Source organism: Poecile atricapillus, chromosome 34 (assembly GCF_030490865.1).
Source record: "Poecile atricapillus isolate bPoeAtr1 chromosome 34, bPoeAtr1.hap1, whole genome shotgun sequence".
Taxonomy (NCBI): Eukaryota; Metazoa; Chordata; class Aves; order Passeriformes; family Paridae; genus Poecile; species Poecile atricapillus.
Genome location: NC_081282.1, coordinates 2,150,398 through 2,172,170, shown reverse-complemented (window position 1 = coordinate 2,172,170; position 21,773 = coordinate 2,150,398). Strand labels below are relative to the sequence as shown.

Genomic DNA, 21,773 nt, shown 5'->3' with positions numbered 1-21,773 from the left:
CTAACTTTAGGTAGTTAGTTAACTGATGATTAAAACTGGAGGTAAAGTGCTCTGTAGAACAGAGCAGCAGTTCTGTTGTTAGTGCATAAGGCATGAGTGAAGGAAAAATAACCCTTCTTGGAAAGTAGTCAAATAAAAGCTTTGAGTTGATTTTTTTTTTAATTTTTTTTTAAAGAGAGGGGCAGATGTTGGAGTCTGAAATACAGACTGTGTGCCCTTGCTTTTAATGTTTAGTTCTGAGATCCAAGAAAACACTGAATTTCATATAATATGAAATTCATGAGCATGTTTTCATAGTGATACATGAAAACAAATGTTAAAGTTAGATAGAAAAAGCTAAAAGTGTAAGTGTGTAGATTAGAAAGTTTCCTAAATCACTGGGTGAAAAAGTAGTTTAGAGAACAGGAGACAATATGGAGGATTTAGGGTGTTGTCTCTTGTCCTTCTTCTTTCTTCTTCATGTTCTTCTCCTAGAGGTTTTTGGGTAGTAGTTAGTAATTGGATAGAAAATGCCGCAGTGCATCACAGAGGTGATGGGTCATTGGGTCATTAAGAAAAATAATATACGTGTCTATTGTTAATTGGGTAAAAATAGGTATAAAGATAAAAGAACTGCGTAGTTCGGGGCCATTTTGTGTATCAGACATGAAGTGTGCCACAAGGCCTTGTTCGTACCATCAGAAGAAAGAAATGTACCAAATTGCAAAGATTAACCTTGAAACCAGCCTAGAGAAACCTGTTAACTTTTGTAAGGATTCTGCAATAAACACGAGAAACAAGATTTTAACGAGCTCGAGAGTTTACTTCGAATAATGAGAACTGAGATATAAGTGGAACTCCCCACGAGGGAGGATCCCAGAAGAATTCAGCCCAGAGAAGGCTGGGGAACTATAAAAAGCTGTATTCACAGAGAATTCAGCCCAGAGAAGGCTGGGAAACTATAGAAAGGCTGTATCTACAGAAAATTCAGCCCAGAGGAGGCTGGGAGATTATAGAAAGCTGTATTCACAGAGAATTGAGCCCAGAGAAGGCTGAGAGATTAGAGAAAAGATATATCCACAGAGAACAGAGCCCAAAGGAGGCAAGAAAAGAGAGACAGAGGTAACAAGGAGGAGTGCAGGTCCTAGCTTTTATCAGCTACTAATGGTACCTGGAAATAAAATTAGTTTAAAATGGAAACTGTCCACAGCTCCTCTGCCATGAAAAGCCAGTAGAGGTGAGTCCACTGGGTCTCCACTGGACTAAATGAAACTACTTAGCCTTGGTGTACAGCCTGAGCCTGAAATTGCTTTGGGGCCTAGGAATAAGATTTGCCTGCACAGGAAATCTTCACTGCTCTGCAACCAGATCACCTGATCTGTTCTGCAGAGCATCTTCCTGAATTGAAGCCTCCCGTGCTTGTGCTGCATCATGATGGTGCAAAGGGACAGACCAAGTTAATCAGATAAGCCCTGCCACCCCACCAGGATTCAAGGCATCTGATTTTGGGCTTTCAAGGGTTTGCTGACATGTGCAATTCCCTCCTCCTTTTGTTTAGCGTGCTCTGTTAGTTGGAACCAAGACATCAGCTGGGAATTGTCTCTTTCAGAGCTAGTCAGCAGGGACAGAATTGATGCTGTCTGGAAGGGCTTGGAGGTCTGCAGTGGGTCCCCTCAGCTCTAGGGACAGAACCCCACAGCTGTGGGGAGCTGAGTCCAAAGCTCAGCGTGGTGCTGGGGAAGGGAGGGCACTCAGCTGCTCACACGCAGCGTGTCACAGCCACCGGGACAAGAGCCTCTCTGAAGTCCAGGCTATTCCCAGCTCTGCAGAAACAAGGAGCTCTCAGGAGAAGGGGACATTGCTGGCTGTTCCCCACGGGGCACCTGGAGATGGGGATGGGAGTCCCTACTCACTTGACAAGGCTCTGGCACAGCTTTTTGTCAGGGAACTCGGTCTTTGGGGGATGGGATGTGAGCTTTTTCTGCAGCTCCAGAGCAGCCTTCTCGATCATCTTTATCTGCAGCCGAGTGTTTGCCTGAGGAAACAGAAGACAGAGAGTGTCAGGTTAGCAAAGGTCTTTCCCAAGGTTTGCATCTGAGAAAGGATCCCACCCTGCTCTTGTTGAGAGGGGTGTGGGGTTCTCCTGTCTGGCTGCTCGGTGTCTGACACCTCCTGCTCTCTTAGCCAGGACCTCATCTCCAGGGAAGTAACTCCAGCATCTCTGCCTGCCCAGCTATTGTTAGCAAAGCTGATCTGGCCAGGCAGACGGACAAGCCAGGAATCTTCCAGAGCTCCAGACACCTGCCTGTGCCCAGCCAGGACCAAGGCAGCTTGGACAAAAGCTGGTTTGAAAGGGAACCGAGCCCAAGCTGGTGGCTCTTGGAGATGAGCACAGCCAGCACAGTTCCAGGGCACAATCAGGCAACTGCTGTTCAGGTCTGTAAATCTGGCAGGCCTTGGGTTGGGACCAACAAACTCCCCAGCAATGACCTGCATCTCCTTCAAAACACCATCAATGCCATCCCTTGAGCATGGCTTTCAGGATCTGTCCCTGGGGTAGCCAGGAAGCTGGTGCAAGCCAACCCCCGAAGAGACCATGGCCAGAGTGGCAGCCCTAGGGACAATGCTGAGGTGACACATGGTTCTAAGTGGGCAGGGAGGTCCCAAGTGCCATCAGGGCACCAGGAAGCTGCTGTGGGCTGCAAGGGGCTCAGGCGACATGGAGACAGTGGCATGTGCCAAACGGGGCTGCAGCTGTTCTTACTACAATGTCAGAGCCTTCAAGCATGCACGGCTTCAGCTTCCCAGTCTTCACATCTGGACTTTTTAAGGGCTGAGCTTCTGGGATCTGAATTTTCAGGGTCTCACTGTATTGCTGCGTGTGTTCTGCAAGCCGTAGTGGCTTTCCACATTTCTCATTTCCTGAAGGAAGAAAACATCCACCAAGAGAAGTGTGAGCCAAGTGCCAATCCCACTTAAATTGGGAAGTCCCTACCTCCCAAACACCGCTTTCTTCTAGAAAGAAATCCCTCAAGCCATCTATGGAAAGTGGATGCTGCTGCTCCTCTCGGAATCCTCATGTTCGCTCCCACCCATCTTCCTCCCCACAGAGGAACGTCTCATCCCCTGCAATGTCACGCAAATCCAACCCTGCCAGAAGCCCTGCCAGCCTCTCTTACAGCTTTCCCAAGCCTTTCAGTCCAGCCATCATCCTTCAGGACCCTGCCAGATGTGCTGGCAAGCTCTGCAGGATGGTTCCTGGGACAAAGCCCACCTGGGATCCTCTGCTCAAGACTCACAAAGCAGTCAGATGGCTTGAGTGGCTCTGGGAGTCCTGCAGCCCTCCAGGCTTGGTGCAGGTGGGCATGAGCTGCCCTATGGGCATTTGGTAGGGAACAAAACCAGAGGGGCCCTTCCTGGGGGCACACAGGCAGTGCCCACCTTTGATGTTCCAGGGCAGGTTCACACTGATCATGGGAAAGGACGCTTCTCCTTTCAGGCAGATCTTTTCCGGCTCCAGGTCACCCACTTTAAGCTGGTATGTCCTGCTAAAGGCTCCTGGTACTCCTGGCATGTAAGAGAATCTCAGCACTTGCTTCCTGCCACATGCAATGGAGCCCTGCAGGAATGGGAGAGGAGGAAGGGAATACATCAGAGTGTTTGCTGGGGGATGGCTCAGGGGACAGACAGGCTGAGAAGACAAGTTCTCTATCTAGAAGAAACCATCAGACCACATCACCTTTGTGATAAATACATTATAGTGTTGGCTTTTGCAATTGTTAGAGTAAATACTGTGTGTTTTATAATGCTGCCTTTTGTCAAAGAATTTTTGTTAAAGTTTAGAATTTTTTTAAGGCAAATGTTTTGTGGTGATAACAGTGTTGGGGAAGAGTTGCTGTAATATTAACATTTAACCAATGAAGTTAATGGAAACCTGTTGAATTTGTCAAAAAGTACCAAATGACCAGGACTAGGGCAACTGTACATGCTCCAAAAAGGCAGGATGGAGGAGGAACTATATTAAAATATTTGAATATGTGTAACCATTTGTGAATTTGTATTAGGCTGTTGCAATACCCAGGGTCTATAATAGATGTAGTTGTGTTGACTGGTGTGCCTCTGGCTGTGGCTAAGCACCCAAGCCAAGCACCCACCACTGTTCCTTTTGCTTTATTGACTTTCAATAGCACTTGTTTGACTTTCTCTGCCCCCAGAAGAAATTGCTTACAGCCCTCTCTATCTCGTGGCTGAGGTTGGGGTTTTCCCCTCGGACATTTTTCTCCCTTTTCCCCCTCCCCCTCTTTTGCCCCTTTAACACTCTCCTGGGCCACCTGACAGGGCTGGGGTCAGTCACTTGTGCTACTTACAGTGGTGGGCTTGACCAGAAACACACCAGGCAGGTCTTGGTCTGCAGTGCTGGGTTCTAGCACCCAGTTGAATTTAATCTTGCTGGTGTTCGCCAGGATGACCGTGCTGTGATGAACTTCGTTAAACATCTGCAGAGAAGGCAGAGAGCGGGAAGTTACAGACCCAGGCCTGCTGCTGGGAATCTCCTTCCTCTCTCCTGGGGTTGAAAGCAGACCCATGATGGGAGCAGGGACCAGACAGGAGATAGGGGCACTTGGGAACCCGGGGAACCCCCAGGCACAGGGCACCTGCACAGGACCAGGGAGCTCTGGCAGCACCCAGAGGTGTGGCAACAACCATGGGAGGGCCAGTAATAAATGAACACATTTCACTGTGGGGACACAGGCCCTCTGAGGGGTCACCAACAGCCAGGAGAAACAGAGACAGCACTGAGGCACTCCAAAAGAAAAGGCACCTGCATGCAAGTATTGGCAAGCAGCATACAGGCAACAAGGGAGTCACAACAGAGCAACACAGACAGGGCCAGCAGCTGGAAATAGCTGTGGGCTTTCAGCTGAACAAGAGTGAAGTGGGGATCATTCTGGGACAGTCTCTCCAACTATAGTGACTGGAAGCCCAAGATCTTCCCTTGATTATTGCATGGATTAAGAAGAGCATTAGACAAGAGCATCTCCTTGGAGGTCAGGCTTTAGGAGTGGATCAGCAGAGGGACGTCCAGAGCATCCCCCTGGGGTGCCTCAGGAGGCAGTGTGAAGTCCCCTGAACAAGAGGTATTCCCAGCATTTTGGAGAGGGTTGGAGACGGCCATTTGAAAGCTTGGATGCCAGATGTGTCCCTCAAAGGTTGAACTTCCAAGCCCCAGAGACAACAAAGGGGCTGGGAAGGGAGCCCTGGAGCGAGGGGGGCAGGAAGACAGCAAGGCGAGGAGCTGTGCCAGGGGAGCCGTGTGGTACCTGGGAGCCGCAGTTGATCTCCCGGGCGCTCAGGGAGTAGCTGACACGTGAGGCCTCCCCGCTCAGCTTCACCTCGTAGGTGGGGCCTCCCTCCACGTGGCACAGCGCTGTGACATGGGCCATGGTGTTGAGGTGGCCAGTGAAGGTGAAGGAGACCTGCTGTCTCTCTCCCGGCTGCAGCACACCCGACAGCGGCAGGATACTGAAAGCCTGCACGGAGAACAGGAGAGATTGAGGTGCTGAGCATGGAAATGGATGCAGAAGAGCACCTTGGAGCAAAGTGCAGCTGTAGCCAGAGGGATCTATTCCTCAAACAACACAGCCAGAATCATCCTGATCTCATCCTGTATCCATGCCACTGACCAGTGGAGGGACCATGAGGAAAATCTTCTCCCATACTCACGGATCAATGCACTAATACACTACATTAAAGTGAACTGGGATGTCTCCTGGCAGTAGAAATTCTCTCTGATGCACAACTTGCCTTTAAAAAGCATTTATGACTGCTTTTAGAAAAGCGGGACACTCAGAGTGAGAGCTCTTGGAGCTCAGGGAAGGACCCCAGCCCAGCTCATCTGACTCCTGAGGCTTTTCCCCTCTCTCTCTCTGATTTATATGCTGCTTTTTCAAGGTGCTACAGCAAAAGCTCCTGCAAAACTTTCCTACGGACCAGCTGATGATGTCCAGGGGGAGCAATGCCCTCCACAGGTGCTGCACAGCGTCCTTGGGCCTCCCTACAACATGTCCTGCACGGCCTCTCCAATAACCAGTTGCTTCAGCAGCACTTTGTGATGGGTCTGGAGGGATGCCAGGCCCCTCTGTGGGCAATGCTGAGGGCCACCAGTGGGGCTGGGAGCTACAGCCCTGCTTGCCACACTGAAAATGTGGAAGGGAGACAGATTCCCTCTTACCTTCTCCACTTTGAGGGGAGTCCATGGTACATCCACGGAGTGACTGAATCCTGCCAGCCCCACTGGGATGTAATGCCTTCCACGAATATATGTTGGCAGCTGAAAAACAAGCCATTTTCTATGCTGAGAGGAAGAGAGAGACACTTTGCAAAGTCTCATTTTATAAGACAGCTTCAGGCCCACCTCTGCAATACCAGCCCTCAGGTGAAAGCAGAGACCTGGAAACAGGTGCTCTGGCAGGGTTGGGAAGAGGGTACATGGAGATCAGGACTCATCACAGCTTGCTCTGGGAAGGAAGATGGAGGTCTTATCATCATGATGCAGATGAAAGCCTCATCTTACATTGTGAAGAAAACAAGGCAAAACAATCCCACACTCAACACAGATCTGTGCTGAGCTTAGATCTGTAGGATCTGAGCAGGCTTCTCCAAGGAAAACTCTCCTGCTCCTCCCTCCCACACAGCCCATGTCCATCCACAGGCCCCACTGCCCAGCCCACTCTCAAGGCACAAAACAGCAGGGCAGCAAAAAGGGAGGTCAGCATGAGCATGACTTGGTGGTGGCAAGCTGGGGAGACAACACAGCACTCGGTGTACAAGAAAATCTACCTCTGCTCTTGAAGATTGGCCTAGATCCTGTGGTTCTTTCAGGGCTGTGTCTGGCTCCTCCACATTTTTAATACTGCAGTGGCTCCATTGAGATGCTGAGCAATTCAAACAGGAACTCTTCAGCTTTGGTGGTGGGGGTCTGAATTGAGGTGGGCAAAGTTCATACCTGGAAAATAACATAACTGTGAGCAGGGAGCTGCAGTGGGAGGGAGGGACACCTGCATGAGGAGCTCCTGGTCAGGATGCAGCCCCTGGCTGGGTGCTGGGGCGTTGAACTCAGGAATGGTTTGATCCAGCCCTTCCCAATCCAGGCTGGAGCAGGTCTGTTCTAAACCAGCCCAGGGATGACACTGAGGTAGCAGTGGTGCAGGCAGCTGCAACTGCTTGCATTGAGGAACTACAGAGGACAGGGATTAACAGCTTGTGAGGATGCAAAAAGCACAGTGGGAGAGGAAAAGACAGAGAAGGAAGAGAGCAAAAAGTGAGATTTGACGCACCAAGGGCAGACCCAGACAGTGATGAGCCTGCACAGCCCTGCCAATGCCCAGTGCCAGAAACTCTGCAGCTCTACCAGCTGTTTATCAGGAATGTTTCCCTGACAGTGCAGGTGGGGGTGGTTGGCATTTTCCAACACTCCCAGGTAGCTCAGGTCACATTCCCCACTTTAGATTGAAGCAGGTGCTCAGGGTAACTCTGCTTGTGTTTCTAATGCCATGTGAGGACACAGTTGGGCTGTGCCTGCCTGTCACCCTGCTGAGCTGCAAGAGCTCCCCTACAGTCAAACACAACCTGAATGCTCCATTCCCAGACAGGCATTCAATGCCAATAATGACCTGCTCCCCAAAGAATAACTGTCTTTAGCTTTGTGACTTCTTATCTAAGGCTGGGTTTCATTTCTGGATGAGAGGATCTCTCATCATAACCCCCAAGAGATCCCATATCATCTATTCCACTGTCTTTAGTTTTAATCATTGGTTTGAGGCAACTTCCCAGGACCATGGTGCCCAGACAATGACATTTTTCACTCTAAAATAGAAACTCTCTGGGAGGCAGGGATAGGAGATGGTGTGATGAACAAGTCCTGCTGTCCAGCAGTACATAACCCATAAGGGACATGTTGCAGTGGGGAAAAGTCAAAATGAGTAACAAGTGTCACAAAAAAAGGGAGTGAAGAATCCAAGGTGTCCACCAAGAGTTGACCCTTGGGAAAGAAATCACCCTGGCACTAAGGGAGTTGTCTCAGAAAAGAAGGAAAGGTAACGAGATGTTCTGCATCAGCCCAGGTGCTGAGTAGCTCTTTCTCTGGTGTTGGGACTTTCTGGGCATCCTGCAGCACAAGGCAAGGGAGGAAGGCAAGGAGCAGAGAGCAGCTCCTGCAGAGAGGACCCATCCCAAAGCAGAGGGGCCAAAAGGGCACCCCCAAAAGGGCCTCCAGCAGCACTGTGGGAGCTGGGATTAGGAGCCCCTCATCCAGGTGGACATTGCCTCAGGCCACAGAGCTCTGAGAAAGCAGCTTTGGCCCCAGCTCTCCATCCCAAGGGAAACCACTATGGGGGTACACAGCACCAAATTGGTGGAAAACCTATTCCCTGAGCATCCAGCCTGACCACAGCTGGTCAGTGTTATTTGCACAAGGAGAAGTCAGAGCAGTCTGTCAGATCCTAGACAAACAGCTCTGTTCTTTGCAAAGCACAAACAGGACACCAGGAAGAAGAGGAGAGGGCAAAGGTGCACATACCTGAACTTGTGCACCTGGCTGTCTGCCTGGAATGACCAGTGGTACTCCACAGGAAGGGGGCTGCAGTTGCTCATCCTCAGAGAGCGCACTGCTTCCGTGCCAGCCACGATGCAGCCAAACTCCAGGCTGCTGGGCTGGATTTGGAGATTGGGGAAGTGGACTTCTCCCCAAAGCTCGATATGCTCCACATTAGGATGGTCCCTAACCATGTCTATCTTCAGAATCTTCTTTTCTTGCCAGCTATTAAGCTCCAGTTTATAAGCTGGGTCAAATGCGATGTAGACATGGCAGGTCTCCTCTACACCCACTGTCACAGGCTGCAAGGAGATGAACAGTAATTAATGACATGCCAAGGTCTGACAGCATGAAACAGTGAATGCTCCAAGTGTGGCCCCAGCATGGGCTTCTCAGTTCATTGTTCACTTCTTTATAGCAAGGGTCTGACTGCAGGCACCACAGTCCAGTCCAGGATTCCCTCAGGCTCACGTTTCTGTGCTCAGCAGCAATACAAGGGGATGGCTGCTGGAGAGCTGGGATGCTTTCCAGGAGACACCTTTACTGCATGGCTTGCTCTGGCCAAATTGCCTGCTCCCTCCTCCTTGTGCCTTAAAGCCAGGATGGAACTTCTCAATTCAGGTAATATTTTGATTCCTTCAGCAGCTCTGCTGATGCAGCCCAGGCCAGCCCACTGCTGATACTACACAATAAACTTGTTGACTCAAGGGCCTCCCAAGAGAAAGGCACCAGCACATCCCTCCTCTTCCAACCCCACTGGAGGAGTCCAGGGCTGCTCACCTGGCCATCTGGGAGGGGCTGCTGCTCCTCATCACAGACCAGAAACGGCTGCTCCACGTCCAGCACGAGGTGGAGCGGCAGGGAGCAGGTGTTTTTTAAAGCCAAAGGCTGGTACTGCAGAGTTAGGACATCACTGGGTTTCTATGGAAACAAGGAAAAACAGCCTCAAGTAGCCAGAGACCTCCTCCTGCTTCTCTTGCATCTCACATCTTTCAGCCCCACAAGTGCATACATTCTATTGATCCTTTCTATTTGTTTCTACTTTTCCAGGAGATGTTTCTTCATAGCAGATGCTTGTCATGTTTAGAAACCACAGCATCCTCTGGGGACAGGGCACCACTCCCATGTACAGATGAGGGAATAGGAGAGGAGGTGGCTGCTTGAACAAGACCTAAAGCAGAAAGTGAATCCAGGCCATTTGTCTCCAGTTTTGTCTCTCTCTTGGGCAGAACAGCACTGGATGATCTTCACTCACATGCTGTCATTTCTTACAACCTTATTGGCTCTAGCAGCCTCATAAAAGCAGTCAGTCTGCAACACGTGTCCTGCAGCCCCTGCTACAGGGACAAGGTGTGTGTGGTCTCAAAGCTGTGATCAGCCTAGGCTCTTCCTTCCTGTCTGGGCATTGTGCTGGGCTTCCTGCATGGTTTAGAGAAACCAGAGACTTTGGGAAACTGCTTCTGGATGTACTGATATCAAACAGGTGCTGTGCCATAGTGTGCAATGAATCAGTTTGTGTGTGTGGCATCGAGCAGAACCCAGGCAGAATCAGGGAGAGCTGAAAGGCTTCTGATTACATCTGAACTGCCTGTCCCAGGGATTCTGTACTTCAGTGGAAGCCTGGGAGCCAAAGGAGAGGCCTGAAACTACAGAAACCAAATCATGAAACATCTTCTCATTTTCAGACAACTTGCAGGAGAGGGAAAGATGATGCTGAAGCTGGGATCCAGAGACTAAAGGGCACCTGCTCTGCCTCAGTGTTATCATCACTGCAGGATGTCTGGGGGTCTTTTGAAGCAGGTGAGGCCTAGGGAAATGCACAGAGCTATACCTTATAGCTATACCATAAAGCATCCATGCCAACAGCAGAGAAGGCAAAGAGACACAGGAGATGATGGGTTTTTCCTCTTTAGCCTGAGGAATTCACAGATATTTCCATTCTTCCCCCCAGCTTCCCTATAGCATCAGTGTACAGACATCATTGTGCCTTGGAGGATCCTTAGAAACCTCCCTTTACAGTGAGAGAGAAACTGGCATTTCCCTGGAAGTGGCCATGATCCCCACTGCAGTGCAGCTGTAACTGCAGTTTTACTTTGGGGGAGTTAAATACCAGTCTCATCTCTAAAAGCATCTTCACTCACTTTACCAAGTGCCTCAGGAAGAGCCAAGAGGGGCTTTAACACAAGGACACACCCCCCTCAGCCATGCTGTTCAATGCCAGGATACAATCCAGAGACTTACCTTCTCCACCCGGAAAGAGAGTTTTCTGGCTGATACTTCTATAGAGGGATCTATGAACTTGCAGCTAATGATTGTTTCTATTATCTTCTTTGTCACCACGCTTGTGCCAACGAGAGCTTCACACTTCATGTAATCCCGCACCTCCTGCATGCAAGAGTCACTTGTCAGCAGTGGATGGTGGCAGGGCACCAGCAAATGCCCTGCATTGGCTCAGCACCCACCACAGGCCCTATTCCTGCCACAGAGGTACAGTGGGCACTGCCTCCTTTTCTTGCCGTGATGCAGCTGATTTATTCTGCACTCAGTTGTCTCTAACACTGCACCCCAATGCCCACAAAAGGCACTTGTGAGAACTTCCCTCCCTTCACATGGCTTTTGTTTTATCTGTGCTTACCCCAGAGAAACCACTTGGCACTTGTTTAATTCACTTTCTTTTTGTGCTCCTAGCCTAAGTGTAATTTCTTTCTCTGCCCTTCTTTGCTGACTCAGCATGCAACACTGTTTGCCCCAAAAGAGCATTATTTCCTTCCAGCCCTGCTTTGGGATCAGCACTGGGTTTTGGTAGCTGTGGAATCCCAATAGAGCCTTAGCTGGTCTGCTGGTGGCCAGCAAGGAAAGCAACTGGTGCTGCCACAGAAACGTGCGGTCTTAAACCAGTTTCTTGAAGGCCCTTGCTCATTTCCCCAGGCAAATGTCAAGGCACTGTGGAACAAGGCCAGGGGAGGGGATCTGAGGGCTCCCCAGGCTCAGCCCTTGGTGGGGACCTCACCTGTGGGGTGTGGGAGAAGCCTCGCAGCACCATGTCCACAGACTCGCCTGGCTGCAGCTCCCATGAGCCTGGCTCCAGCCCGAACACGGCGCTTGTACGACCGGGGGCCTCGAAATCATCTTGGGCCTTGGGGCTGCTGAGGGCTGAGACGCTCTGGCCCTTCTTCTTGGGTGGCCTCCAGCATTCCACGCTCCAGAAGAGCCGATGGAAATGGTGGCCCCTGTTTGTTACTTGGAACTGATGAGTACTGGGAAGGTGGCTAGAAGAGAAGCCAGGATGGAAGATGGTGTGGGAGCAGCTGTTTCCCTGGTCATCAGATTGCTCCCAATGAGCAATCTGAGGTGTTAATAACTTGGAGACTGTCTTCATTTCCAGCTCTTAATGTGGACCAGAAACTGTCTGATCAGCTGCCCTTCTGATGTCATTATTGCAAAGAGAAATCTGCTTATAATGCTAATGTAGCATTTTCAAGGCGAGACTAACAGGACCTGGTGTTTTCCTCCAAAATGTTTGTTCTGGGCTGATTCGTCCTGTTACTGTATTTTGCATTTTTCTATGCCTGACACTGTCAGTGAATCTTTGAGATGCTGCCCTTGAGGACCTTGTGTGTGGGGTATGATTGCAGGCATTTCTAAAAGGCAGCTCAGAGGCAGCTTCTGGATGATCCCAGCAAGCTGGTAAAAATCATCTGCCTGCTCCAGGAGAGGAAGCCAGGGCAGCAGGGCCTCTCTCCTTGGCAGCATCGTTGGTTTTGCACTGATAGCCATTTGTAGAACTTTTAGAAGTTCTACCGTTTGTAGAACAATTAGAAACTGTTTTGAAGTGAACTTTGGAAACTCTGCTGGCAGCAAAAAAGCCATCGAGGCCCTGGGCACAGCAGGGCAGCAGCAGGGCCCAGGAACAGCAGGAGGAAGCGGCAGGGGCAGTGCGGGCCCCACACAAACCAGCAGTTTCCATCTGGCCCTGGAACTGCTCCGTGGGCTCCTGCCTTCCTGGGGGGGTTGGTACCCTCCTGTCTCTCTGTTCCCAGGCCCTGCTTGCCTGGGAAGTGCCATTTCAGAAGGGAAGGGTGTGAGGCCATCTTCCCTTGGTCCCTCAGCCCCACGGAGGGACCGCCTCACCCGGGCGCCCTTTTGGGAACCTTTTGTTCTGGGGCAGCTGTGACACCACTGCTTGATCAAGTGAGGACATAAATGTATTACAACTAAAGACAATTCAGTGGCCATTTAGCAACTGGTTTCCCTTTCAGTGGCTTTTGAGGATATCGAACAACTCTCAACTGGCCACCACATGTTTCTGAAGGAATCTCTGCCTTCAGGGAAGGACTCAGGGATTGGAACACTGGAGAAGATTTTGCCTGAAGGACTACAGCAAAACTGCTCCTTGTTGAGACAGGAGGAGAGGTGGGAGTGGGGAGATCTCCTACCTGAATTGGTATCCCAAGTTGAGCTCTGGGGCCAGTGGTTTGTCTGTGACAATTGTGGTGCCAGTGCCCATAGCCCTCAGTAAGAAGCTGAACCAAAAGCTGTTCCCGATGAAGAGCTGGATGGAGTCAGCAAAATGCCCAGTGTCATCCAGGATGGCTGTGACAGTCACAGGAACCTCACCCCTAGCGGGGATCACTCCTTCTTCCGTTTCAAGAACAAAGCACTGGGGTTTATCAGCCTGTAAGACAAGCAGAAGATGCATTTAGGATGGAAACCATACACCTTCATCTCTTGTGGGATATAAGAAAAGGACAGACTAAAGAGGGGAGGATAAAAATCATAAAGGCTTCATTTCCCTAAATTTGAGCTACAGTCTCAGGCAACAGCAGAGCTCATCCAACCTGTATTTTCCTCTCCTTTAACAGACTCACCTAATGAACCCAGTTCTGCCCAACCCAAGGGATGTTTATCCTCAGGAGAGTGTTCCTTCCCCACTCTTGCTCTGGAGTGTGTGCCAAGGAAAGCTGCTTTCTCTCTCTCCTGCCTTCTCACAAAGCCTTAAGGCCAGAGGAAGCCAGGACTGCTCAAATCCCACTCCAGAAACCACACAGCTGGAGGACACTGCTGAGATCCTGAAGAACATCACTGCAATACCAGTTGCAACCCCAACACCAAACTATTCTTGCCCAAGGGGCCATCAGTGCTTCTCAAGATCCCCTGAAGGACTGAAGCCCTCACTTCCCACTGACCATCAGCTGTAGAGAGGTGCCCCAGTGCCCTCTGCTTTGGAAAAGCCACCTCGAAATGGTTAGAGCAGAGCAGAAAAGCAAGAAGCAGAAAGGAAACTGGATGATGTGTGCTCTGTGCACATGGCCCACTCTTCCCAAGAACTCTTGTCATCTGCTTTCTCATGGACTGCATGGATTGGGCAAGAGAGCTGGAAGCTGCTCAGAGGAGGGAGGAAAGGTCTTGCACCAGCACAGCTGTACAGACACAGCTCTGCAGGCCCAGCCCTGCTACGAGCATGTGAAACCCATCATTTACATGCCAGGCCCACCCAGCCAAGGTGCACTGCTCCCTGCAAAGGCTGAAAGCAGAATTTCATTGTGGAGTTAGAGAAAGCTGTCCTGGAAAAACCCCTCACTTGAAGGTTGCATTTATCCCCCAGACAGCTGGAAAAGCAGCAAGTTCAAATTCACAGCCCTCCTCCTTGGCCCAGGAGGCTGTGGCTGGACTCTCCCACATGGCCTGATGCTTTATCCACAAAGAAATACAAGGCCATAGTATCAGGTTTGAAGCAGCTCCACAAGTTCAACACATCCAGCATGAAGAAAAACCAACCTCAAGCCCCTCCCAGATCTCCCCCTCCAGCAGACAACCCAGCCAGCCCCAGCCCCAGCCTACAAGCCCTTCCCGGCTGTGCCAGCCCTGCTCTCCCTGCCAGGGGAGCAGCCCCAGCTCCTTCTGCCCTGTGCAAGCTCCACATATTAAAACAGCCTTTCTCTGCAGCTGCTCCCCAAAGATGCTCTTCAACAGCACAAAGATCCCAGGCTGGGGGGGTGCATAACCCCCACACATCTTGGTGTGCACAGCCCAACTGGCTTGAGCCACAGGAGGTGTGACAATTGCAGCCTGAGGACAGAGCTCACACCCTGCTCTCCACTACAAACAGCAGTTTGGCACAAAGCAAATGGAGCTGGAACAGGAAAACCATAGGGAAATCCAGGCTCTCTGGGGAGCAAAGGACCACAGGTTTCTCTTGATCTCAGAGCTCCAAAAATGTGACACACACATCTAAAGACCTTCCATAAAGTTAAGGGAGGACCTGTCAACACAATCCAGACTCGTTTCTGCTCCAACATCTCTGCACCTGATTTCACCGAGGGCCCCAGCTAAAACCACTCCAGAGCCAGGTTCCTCTTGCCTCGCTCAGATGGAATATTGGAGTATCCTGCCACCTCTCACACCACATGGGCCAGATGGAAATCTTGCATATAAAAACCAGTCATAAAAAGTCATGGCTGCTACTTACCAGTCAATTCCCTGGAAAACAGCCCCACAGGTACTTACAATCTTTATCCTGAAGTCTACAGGGACAAGACCTTTGTTGAAGAGGGTAAGAGTTTGTGAGCTCGGCTGTAGCGGTGGGATCATGCCAAAGTCTATCTTCTTTGGAGTTCCATAGATTTCTGCCAGCTCTCCAGAGCTCAGGAATTCTGCTCTCTGTTCCAGGAAGAAGCAGGAAAGAAAGATTTTTAAAAAAGCCAAAACAAACCACAACAGGGAAACCTAAAAAAGCTTAAACAGCTCAACTCTACTCAAGTTATTTATTATTTATTATTTAACCACACTCCAGCTGAAATGGTGGGCTTTTGGGGAAAAAAAATAAGAAAATAACATATTCACCTCCAAATTAAAAAGGATTAAGGTAAAAGAAACTTTCAAAATACAAATTATTGGCCCAAGGTAAAAGCTTTGCAAGAAATGTCTAGTTAAGACCAGGCTGACAGTTAAACAATTGCTTATTCTGGTAGGGAGAAACCCTCCTGCTTAAGGTAAGCAGCCTGATAGTTGAAAGCAACTGTTGTGTCAAACTTCAGGCTCCCTGGCACAGCCTGCACTGCCTGTCCTTCCTGCTGACTGATTTACATGCAGTGTCACAATGGACCAGGGTCAGATACTTGGTGCCATCCAGGGAATTTGCCATCATCACTTCAATGTGTTTTAATATAAGTTTAAATCCTTGCAACTACTCTTCAAATGCCAGCTTTCCTTTCTTTTACACAAAGCTCAATGTTCCCAGAAGTCTTCTGACATCATCTTTTGTGCTTAAAGAGATGACATTTGAAAACAGATATTTCCAAAGTTAATAGCATTTTAAAGATTAATTAACTAAAATTATCCTCAATTCCATCTTAGGAACTACATTCTGTGTGGACACTGAGATTACCACCTATAAGGCATAAGCACTTTATGCCACCAATCCCTTCTGTCCTTCTCCACAGCAGCCTGTGCCTGTTTTTCCCAGAAGAATCCCTGCACACTCTGCACCCTGCCAGGAGGAGTTGTACAAAGGCACACATCTCCCCTTGCACTCACCAGTGGGTTTCTTTCATCCCCAAACACGCCGATCAGAACATTGGTGCGATGATCGCCCAATGTTTGGACCTCGATTGTAACCGGAATCTCTGCAGTGCTGTGAGGCTGGACAATGCCACAGGGTTTGGGGCTGGAGTACAACACAGGAGAGTCCTCCTTGCGTTTCTAGAAGGGACAGAATCAAATGCAACTTCAGAGGGACCTCCAAATTCAACTTTAAACTCCTTAACATCCACTGCCACAGCAACTTACACACATTTTTCAAAATCCCCAGGACAAAGGTAAAAGGCCCAAGTAAGATACAAGAATTGCAGGCTTAGCATTCTCAGGGGGTCCTGCAAGGAGGCTGCCAGCACAGCTGTTGGTGTCTGGGGGTGCAGCAGCTTTTCACAACCCTCTAAGATCTCCCACCAGAAAAAACCCTGAAGACTAGAACATAAACTGTTTCCTCAGGAGGTTAAACTGCCTCCTAAAGTTTACATTCAGGTAGGATCCTGTTCTCAGCAGATCTGAATAAGACTGAATAGAAACCAGCAAGGTCTTATCCAAACCCTTTTTTCCCCTAATAATCTCCTCAATAATATTTGAGAGGAGGAAGTGGATGCAATGCCAAACCTGGGGAATAAGCCCGTAGCAGCCAGGAAGGTCAGTTTTATTGGTGATGATGAACTTCTTCTCGTATGGCTCCTTCAGGTGGCACTGATTGCAGCGCATGATTTGGGGGTACACTTGCAGCTCAGGAACCAGACATCTGGGCAAAGAGATGACCCCAAGGGAATCAGAGATACTGAGAGAACAGAGAACATTTACCCCCAAAGATAGATAACCCATTTGTCACTGTCAAACAGACATTTAACAGCCCTACAGTGATAAATTGCCTTCAAAGCCTTCCCACTCAAACATGTCTTGTCAAGGAGGGGCAAACCCTGAGAGGCAGCACCCAGAGGCTGCCAAGTGCCCCAGGCAGAGCACTTTCTTTGTCCCACAGCTGCCTCAGCCTCTCCTTTACCCAAGAAGGCTTGCAAGGACTCCTGTAACAGTGTCTGTGATCCATGAGCTCTGGGGGAGCATTCCCAACAAGGATCAGTGCTCACTAAGGCTCAAGGAACACACGACTCCAGTGTCTCAGTGAAAATGACTCCCTTCTCTCCCACGGGGCTGTTGCCCTGCCTGAAAACTCAGCTGTTTGCCCCAGCTTTGGAGGGCATGGGACACCACCTGCCCTACAGAGTGGGTGATCACCCCCTCCCAGTTCCTACAGCTCCCTCGGTCCTTCACTCCACAGCTCCATGCACTGACTGTCCCCATTTGCACTTGCTTGACAAAACTGCAGCCCAGGCACTGACTGCATGGCTCTGCCTGAGAGAGGGAGCAGCACCAGGGAACTGCATCCCTCTTGTCATGAAACTGGCAGGATGGAATTCTGCTGCAGCAAGAACAACTTTTGGTTTAAGTCTGAAAACATTAAAGCTCAAAATGGGAAGCAGAGGAAAGGAGAAAAACTAGAGCTGACTTGCCACATCAAGGGCTCTTTTCCCCTTGTAAGATCTTGCCCTCACCACTCTGGCTGTGAGCCACTTCCCCACTGTCACGTGCCCTCATGAACAGAACCAGACCCTGACTCTCAGCAGGCTGCTTGGTGTGCCCCAAACCAAAGCAGGGGGGTCTCAACCCAGCACAGCTCCATCTCTTGCAGGAAGAAGGAGAGCAGGTCCTCGGGAAATGTGTTCCAGCTCAAGCACCAAAAACCAGGCCAATAAATGATATCATTCCTGGTGCCTCTAGAAAAAGGCCCAGGACTGTGCTGGGCTGTGAGCAGGGCTGCTTTTCACCACAGGCTGCTTTCCAAGCACTGCTGTTCTCATGTCCAGCTGGTCACCACATGAGAACATGAAACAACACTTCTCCTTGGGAGCTGCAGCCAGCAAACCCTGTGCAAGGCAGTGTGCTGGGAGAGGCCAGGGAAGTGCAGGTACCTGGCTGTGATGATCAGTGATGCCACTTCCTTGCCAACACCCTCCAGGCCCACCAGGTCCACCAGCATTTTCCGGTAGTATTCCATCACCGTGTTGGAGCACAGGGTCACCTGGTGGAAGAGAAGAGCACTAAATTCTTCCTTATAAAAGCTCATTACCCACATGTGCTATTCTCCAGTTCTTGTTTCATGGTAAGGAAAGGGAGGATTTTTTAATTTCATTATTCTGCTGATCCATGTGTAGAGCACAGTCTCTGAGAGTAACAAAAGCCTTCTGGCAATCCCAGATTTATTAAACACACCTTGCTATTAGGGCATAGGTCAGCTAAATGAAAACATTAGGCTAAAGCTCTACACACCACTGTACTCAAATTAAGGGGCCAATTTTTCATCTGACTACAATGACACAAATGCAGATGAAATCTGCTGACTTGGACAGAATGAGTTCAGCTTTACAGTAGGAAGCTGAGGGCAAATGTGGCCCAGCAGGTGCTGGGCAGTTCATGGCTGCAGAGCTTTTTGTCTCTACTGGAGATCCCTGCAATGAACACAAATCATTCTGCTCCCCAGGAGAGGAGACATGAGACCAAGAAGAAAAGCAAACTGCTTTCTACAATGACATCTCTTATTCTGTCCTCATCCTTCCTCTGCCCACTTGCAGTCAAAGAAACTGCTCTCAAAAACACAAGAATGGCTCCAGTACTTTACCATATAGTATGTGATCTCAGCGTATGATTTTGGGAACAAAACAGTGCTGCTTCAGGAACATCCTGAGTAACCCAGCTAACAGAGGCCTCAGGCCAGTGCAGATCTCTCACTCACATGATCCTCAAAGCTGGCAGCAGAGCTAAAGCCCTCCCACACTCCAGTGAAGCTTTAGCCCTGGTGCTGAAGCGTGTGTGGCTGGACTCTTCCCATACCTCGATATCCTGGTGTCCCTGGGGGAGGATGGTCCCTTGGCTGGGATTCATTGTAAACTCCCTTGGCTCCACATAGAAATGAATTCCCTTTCTCCAGGATGGGTCACTGTCCTTGCATATCTGATCCAAGCTACTGACAGCAGGCTGCGTGCCATCGTCCGACATGCGGAGCTTGAATGTCACGGCCACCGGGGAGGTGTTAGTGAGGCGACAGGTCATGGTGCGGGGAAAGCCTGGGAAAAGGACACAAATATCCATTTAGGCACCAATTGTGTCATGATTCCTGGTGTGAATACCCTGGTAGGACGAAAGGGTGATTGGAGTTTAGCTCTTTATTATCTGAACTACAGCTCACCGAGAAGCTACATGAGGAATTAATCATCACTCAGTTCCCTCTGACACTGATTCCAAACTTCAAACTTGAAAATGCCCACTCTTAGCCCTGCTGAGCACTGGTAGTGTCTCTCTTTCTGATGGAGAAGAGCTCCTTCACCTGCCCCAAACCAGCACCAGTTATTTCTCCCTGATGACTGTGCACCCAGACCGAGCATTTACTCTGAAAATTCAAGCTGTAAAATTCCCTGTTAAGTCTGCCAACGCTCCCTCTGTTTGCAAGATGTATAAACAGTGAGTTGTCATTGAGAAGAAGCTACAGCAAAAGAAAGTGAGGATGGAATCAGGAGCTAGAACGTGATGCAAAGCACCCTAATGCAGTTTCTCTCTGCAGCATCCTTAAGGCATCTCTTGGTTTGGCCCAAACAGACTGAGCAGGTGACAGCTCAGAGCACATTCAGCTGGAGGCAAACCTGAGCCTTGCTTCGAGAGCAGTGATTAGGAACCATGTCCCACCTCACCTAACAAAGGGGGCCATCACACCCATGCTGCTCACTGTGATTGCTGCCTGCAAGGGTTTACCCCACTTTAGCTCTGAGATTTGCTTTCCATGCTGGAAAGGCAGAGATACAGCCACACATGGTGGGGATGTCCTGCAGAGCCCGGACACCAGCCACCACTGCTCTGCAGTGCACATCTGGCTTGGCTGGCCAGCTCTGTGGGGAGGAGACTTCTCCCAGGCCTGCTCACCAAGAGTCATTTGAACACAGATGGGGGGAAAAAACAACTTTAGGCACAGCCCAGAGCTTCTATTCCTTGGTTCTGTTTGATCTTACAATGGCAAAATGCTACCTGAGGCACCAGCAGCCCTGGAGTTCACAGCCTGAAGAGGCTGCTGTGGCAGAACACGAGTGATGGATGTTTTTATGTTCAAGTGGTTCATTTTGGAATGCACAGGTCCCTCACGCTGTGCCCAAGCCCAGGGAACACTCACCAAAGGAGATGTCACCGAAGTGGAGCTCATGGAGGTCGAAGTGTAAAGCAGGTCCAGTGACACAGCCCCTGCGATGACGAGCACAGAGCAGGAGGAAATGCCTCGGTTAAAGGGACTCACAAAGCCTGTGGCAGCCGTGGCTCGGGGACATAAAGCCTGGTGCCAGGGGCACCGTGGGTTTCCAATCAACACAGCACCATGTGCTCAGCACAGTGTCCGTGTGGGCAGGAGGCAGCTGAAGCCAAGTGGCCGTCAGCCAACAGCCACTGGTGGGGATTTGTGCACAGGGCAGGCAGGAAAAGCCCCCAGGTGCTGGTGGTCCCATGAAGGACCCTGAACACACACCCAGACATGGCTCCATTGCCTCAGTTTCCCCATCTGTAATGTGATGGACATAAAAGTCCCCACAAACTTCTGTAACCAGCCTTTCCAGCCACGGGCTCCCTGCTTTGCTGCTTCTTAGCTCCAACTGGTGTTCCCATGGAGGAGCTTTCTCAGGAGATTTTGACCCACACAATCATTACAGACAGAGTTTAGAGACATGAAGCCAGAGAAGCCCCAAGCATCCTCTGAAAAGAGCAGCAACAGTTCTGCACAGTGGACAGATGAATCCTAGAGGAAAGGACCAGCCTGTCACCAGTGCAGCAGCCGGCACAGCCAAGGGCAATGGCTTAAACAACCAAACATGGGTGTCCTGAATCTACCACGCCACCTCACCTGTCCTTGAACCCAGCAGACAGGCTCCAAAAGTCACCAACATCCACTGAAATCAGCACTTGAAGCTGCACAACACTCACGAGTTTATTTTGTGCTTGACACCAATCAATGCCCACTCTGCTTTTTGGTTAAAAATCAAGGACCAGTGAACTGTGCCTTCTCTTGTGTTCCCAGGACTGCCACTGGCTCTGCTCTACACATCTCTACAAGAGACACCTGCCCTTGCCCAAGGAGAAAGCTGCTTATGCAATAATATCCCAGGACCAGTTTGGGGGGAGACAGAGGAGAATCAATTGATGGTGAAAGGTTCCCTCTTGATTTCCAAAATAAAAGAGCAGCACTTTTCCTCCAAAAACAAAGCCAGCATAATTGTTTCTCCACTACGGGCAGACCTACTCACCACTTTCCTCTTGCTAAGTCATAATTTTCTTATTCATTTTTTATCCATCTCCCTTATCTCACTGGTATAATCAAGTGTAGGTTGCATTCATTTCTTTACTGCCTTGATCCAGTGCCTCCCAACAGCAGCAGCCTAGCTCCAAAGCTCCAGAGCAGCCAGCATCAGCTTTCCTGCTTGCACGACTTTATCCTACCAGCACATGGCTCAGGCTAGCAGGGACAAGCCCTCATGCTGCTGTGGAACTGAGGACTGAGCTCTGCCTCCCCCATTATCACCCCTTCTCCCTTTGCTGGGCCAGGATTATCTCTTGCAATGGCACCAGCCCA

At 49.9% G+C, this 21,773-nt stretch overlaps 1 protein-coding gene across 1 annotated transcript in view; it reads right to left on the bottom strand.

Annotated features, from left to right (window-relative positions):
• Window positions 1–21,773, bottom strand: part of LOC131590681 (hydrocephalus-inducing protein-like) — a 64,459-nt gene that overhangs the window by 26,233 nt on the left and 16,453 nt on the right. The window contains exons 12-28 of the mRNA XM_058860944.1: window positions 20,331–20,398; window positions 19,004–19,236; window positions 18,085–18,194; window positions 16,724–16,859; window positions 16,109–16,273; window positions 15,080–15,232; window positions 13,009–13,247; window positions 11,583–11,841; window positions 10,814–10,957; window positions 9,353–9,493; window positions 8,558–8,874; window positions 6,212–6,287; window positions 5,301–5,510; window positions 4,347–4,475; window positions 3,421–3,598; window positions 2,744–2,901; window positions 1,893–2,014 (exon numbers count right to left, since the gene is read on the bottom strand). Coding sequence (XP_058716927.1) covers window positions 1,893–2,014; window positions 2,744–2,901; window positions 3,421–3,598; window positions 4,347–4,475; window positions 5,301–5,510; window positions 6,212–6,287; window positions 8,558–8,874; window positions 9,353–9,493; window positions 10,814–10,957; window positions 11,583–11,841; window positions 13,009–13,247; window positions 15,080–15,232; window positions 16,109–16,273; window positions 16,724–16,859; window positions 18,085–18,194; window positions 19,004–19,236; window positions 20,331–20,398 — 2,838 coding nt within the window. The remainder of the gene's footprint in view (window positions 1–1,892; window positions 2,015–2,743; window positions 2,902–3,420; window positions 3,599–4,346; window positions 4,476–5,300; window positions 5,511–6,211; window positions 6,288–8,557; window positions 8,875–9,352; window positions 9,494–10,813; window positions 10,958–11,582; window positions 11,842–13,008; window positions 13,248–15,079; window positions 15,233–16,108; window positions 16,274–16,723; window positions 16,860–18,084; window positions 18,195–19,003; window positions 19,237–20,330; window positions 20,399–21,773) is intronic.